This window comes from Myotis brandtii, unplaced genomic scaffold (assembly GCF_000412655.1).
Source record: "Myotis brandtii unplaced genomic scaffold, ASM41265v1 scaffold35416, whole genome shotgun sequence".
Lineage (NCBI taxonomy): Eukaryota > Metazoa > Chordata > Mammalia > Chiroptera > Vespertilionidae > Myotis > Myotis brandtii.
The window spans coordinates 1-2952 of record NW_005363618.1 but is presented as its reverse complement, the minus strand read 5'-3'; the positions used below and the strand labels follow the sequence as shown (position 1 = coordinate 2952).

The 2952-nt window shown below is 50.5% G+C and overlaps 1 protein-coding gene across 1 annotated transcript; it reads right to left on the bottom strand.

Annotated features, from left to right (window-relative positions):
- Window positions 1-406: 406 nt before the first annotated feature.
- LOC102263327 (keratin-associated protein 10-12) lies at window positions 407-1141 on the bottom strand. The gene is made up of 2 exons (XM_014544164.1): window positions 1010-1141; window positions 407-919 (listed from the first exon to the last, which is right to left on the bottom strand). Exons 1-2 carry the CDS (start codon window positions 1139-1141, stop codon window positions 407-409), a joined length of 645 nt encoding a protein of 214 aa, XP_014399650.1.
- Between the last annotated feature and the right edge of the window lie 1811 nt (window positions 1142-2952).

Here is a 2952-nt window from a genome sequence, read left to right as displayed (position 1 = left end):
CAGGTGAGTGGAGACTGAGGGACTCCGTCCTGAGTGGTGGTAGCCTCCTGACACTGCTCAGGGCCAGACTGAGGGGCGGCTGGGAGGACCACAGTCACAGGGTGGAAACTCAGCCAGGCTGGTCCTGGAGGATATGTTTGCTCAGCAGCAGGACGTCTGGGCCGAGGCGGGGACACAGCAGGCCGGGCGGGAGCACACGCGGCGGCAAGGAGGCAGAAGCCCAGGGAGCAGTGAGGTCCAGGGGTCCTGAGGGCAGAGGTCAGGTCAGGTTAGTGGAGACTGAGGTTCCCCGTCCTGAGTGGGGGCAGCCACCTGACACAGCTCAGGACCAGACTGAGGGGCGGCTGGGAGGACTACAGTCACAGGGTGAAAACTCAGCCAGGCTGGTCCTGGAGGATATGTTTGCTCAGCAGCAGGACGTCTGGGCCAAGGTGGGGACACAGCAGGCCGGGCCGGAGCACACGGGGCGGCAGAGCAGGGACATACAGGAGGATGGGCGGCAGCAGCTGGGCTGGCAGGAGGAGGCAGGGCCACAGCAGGAGGAGGCGGGCACGCAGCAGGCAGGCCTGCACACGGGGCGGCAGATGAGGGACACGCAGGAGGAGGGTCTGCAGCAGGATGAGGTGCAGGGGGTGGGCTGGCAGCAGGAGGAGGCCCCAGAGCAGACAGGCACACAGCACAGGGGCTTGCAGCAGACAGGTGTGCAGCAGGCGGGCACACAGCAGGCCTGCTGGCAGGGGGAGGAGGTGCAACAGGAGGGCTGGCAGCACAAGGACATGCAGGAGCTGGTGCAGGTTGACTGGCAGGGGCTTGGCCCACAGGTCGTCTGACAGCAGGGGCTGGACATACAGCTCACTGGGGTACAAACAAGGGTAAGGCAGGAGGTCGGGGTGCAACAGCTGGGGGCACAGCAGGTGGGGACACAGCAGCTGGAGGTGCAGCAGGAGGGCTGGCAGCAGCTGGGGACACAGCAGGTGGGGACACAGCAGGTGGAGGTGCAGCAGGAGGGCTCACAGCAGCTCTCTGGACAGTCGTCCACCTGCCAGGAGGAGTCCGGGCAAGAGTCACAGGAGCCGGGCAGGCAGGCACGGCTGCCATAGCTCAGGTCATTGGAGCAGACGGACAGGGTGGATGTGGCCATGGTGGGGCAGTGGGGCAGGAGGAGGGGGTGTGTGTGAGTGTGTGAGTGAGTGTGAGTGTGTAAGATGCCTAGGGCTGTTGGCTTTTATACCCTCCTGGTGTTTGTTTTCCAAGCAGGAGGCTCCCCACGCCTCCTTTCCTTGTTGATATTTTGAGCTGAGTCCTGGGCGCCCGTATTTCCTCTGGTTTATTTCCAGGAAAGAGTCTGCTGCTTGTAAAAAGTCTGTTTTGTTGAAGAGGGGCTTGGCCCCCTGCCCTGTGTGTGTTTCCTAAGCAAACACCCCTGGAAACATCTGGAGTGGGGGAGCGCTGGCAGCCCCACCTGCCCTGCCGTGCTCCACTGCCAGCTGTTCTCCCTGACGTTGCAAGGGATGGTTTGAATCCCAGAGTCAGAGGCTGGGCAGCAGGGGCTGAAATTGGCGCACTGCTGCTCATCGCTGCTGGACATCCCCACACACAGGCGGCTGAGGAGGGGGCACCAGCCACAGAGGAACGCAGTAAAGGGGAAGATAGACGGACGAGGGTCTCCAACAGCAAGAATGACAATAGCGTTGGCTATTTGAGCTCCTTTGCCTTTCTAAATACTTTTACATTCAGCTTATTGATAACAAAAAATAATTCTGCTGCTATTTTTATTGGGATTGCCTTGAATGTACAGATCAATGCGAAGGTAACTGACATCACAATGTCTCCACCCGTGAAGATGCTCTAATTCTCCATTTATTCATGTCTTCTTCGGTTCATTTCATCAGTGTTTTTATAGTTTTCATTATATTAGATTTATGCTATTTTTCATTTTTTATTTTGTTGTAAGTCATACTTTTAAACAAAAAGTTTGAAATACAATTATTTATTAATATTATATAAAGGTGGCAAAAGTAGGTTCAATTACCAGTCATCATTAGCTAAAGTATAAATCATAGGTAAGGATACAAAATAATAACAATAATAAGAAGGCAAAGAATACAAATCAATAATAAAATTATTAAAAAACAAACAACAACATAATAATAAGCTCTGTTTCATGTACTCATAACTGTAAATGTCCTTTTGCCTACCTCCGTATAGAACTGCAATTAATTATTATTATTTTAAGTTTGCATTCTTCAACCCTGCCAAACTCTTATATTTCCAGGAGACCTTTTGTAGATTCCTGGGGATGTGCTATGTGGACAATCATGTCCTCTGTGAATAGAGACCATTTCATTTCTTCATTACCAATATGCCTGCCTTTTACTTCTTTCTCTTGTCTTGTTGTGCTGGCTCAGACCCTCAGTATGAGGCTGAATAGTGTGGTGGGAGGGGACATCTGTGTCTTGTTCCTAGTCTCAAGGAAAAGTGTTGTCTTTACAATGGAGTGTGGTGTTGGCTGTGAGAGTTTCATAGATGCCTTATATCAAGTAAAGGATTTTTTGTTCATCCCGAGGTCACTGTAACCTTCAGAGGGAACTCTCCCTAACTCATCCTATACGGCCAGTATTACTCTGATACCAGAGCCAGACAAAGACACTACAAGAAAAGAAAGCTACAGGTCAATATCCCTTATGAACATTGATGTAAAAACACTCAAAAAATTACTAACAAATCAAATTTAGCAGCAGATTAAGAGATTTATACACTCACCCAAGAGAGATCTATTGCTGAAATGCAAGGATGGTTCTACATATGATAGTTGATCAGTGTAATATACAACATTGATAGAATGAGGAAGAAAATCTATGACCGTCTCAACTGATGCAAAAAAACCCTCCACATTTGATAAAATTCAACACACGTTCATGATAAAAATACTCAACAAACTAGAAATGGAAG

Excerpts from the sequence above, each read along its gene's own strand:
- LOC102263327 (XM_014544164.1), bottom strand. The coding sequence starts at position 1,141 with ATGGCCACATCCACCCTGTCCGTCTGCTCCAATGACCTGAGCTATGGC. Across the intron at positions 920-1,009 it reads GTCCAGAGAGCTGCTGTGAG|CCCACCTGCTGTGCCCCCAG; the intron begins CCCTCCTGCTGC and ends AGCTGCTGTGTC.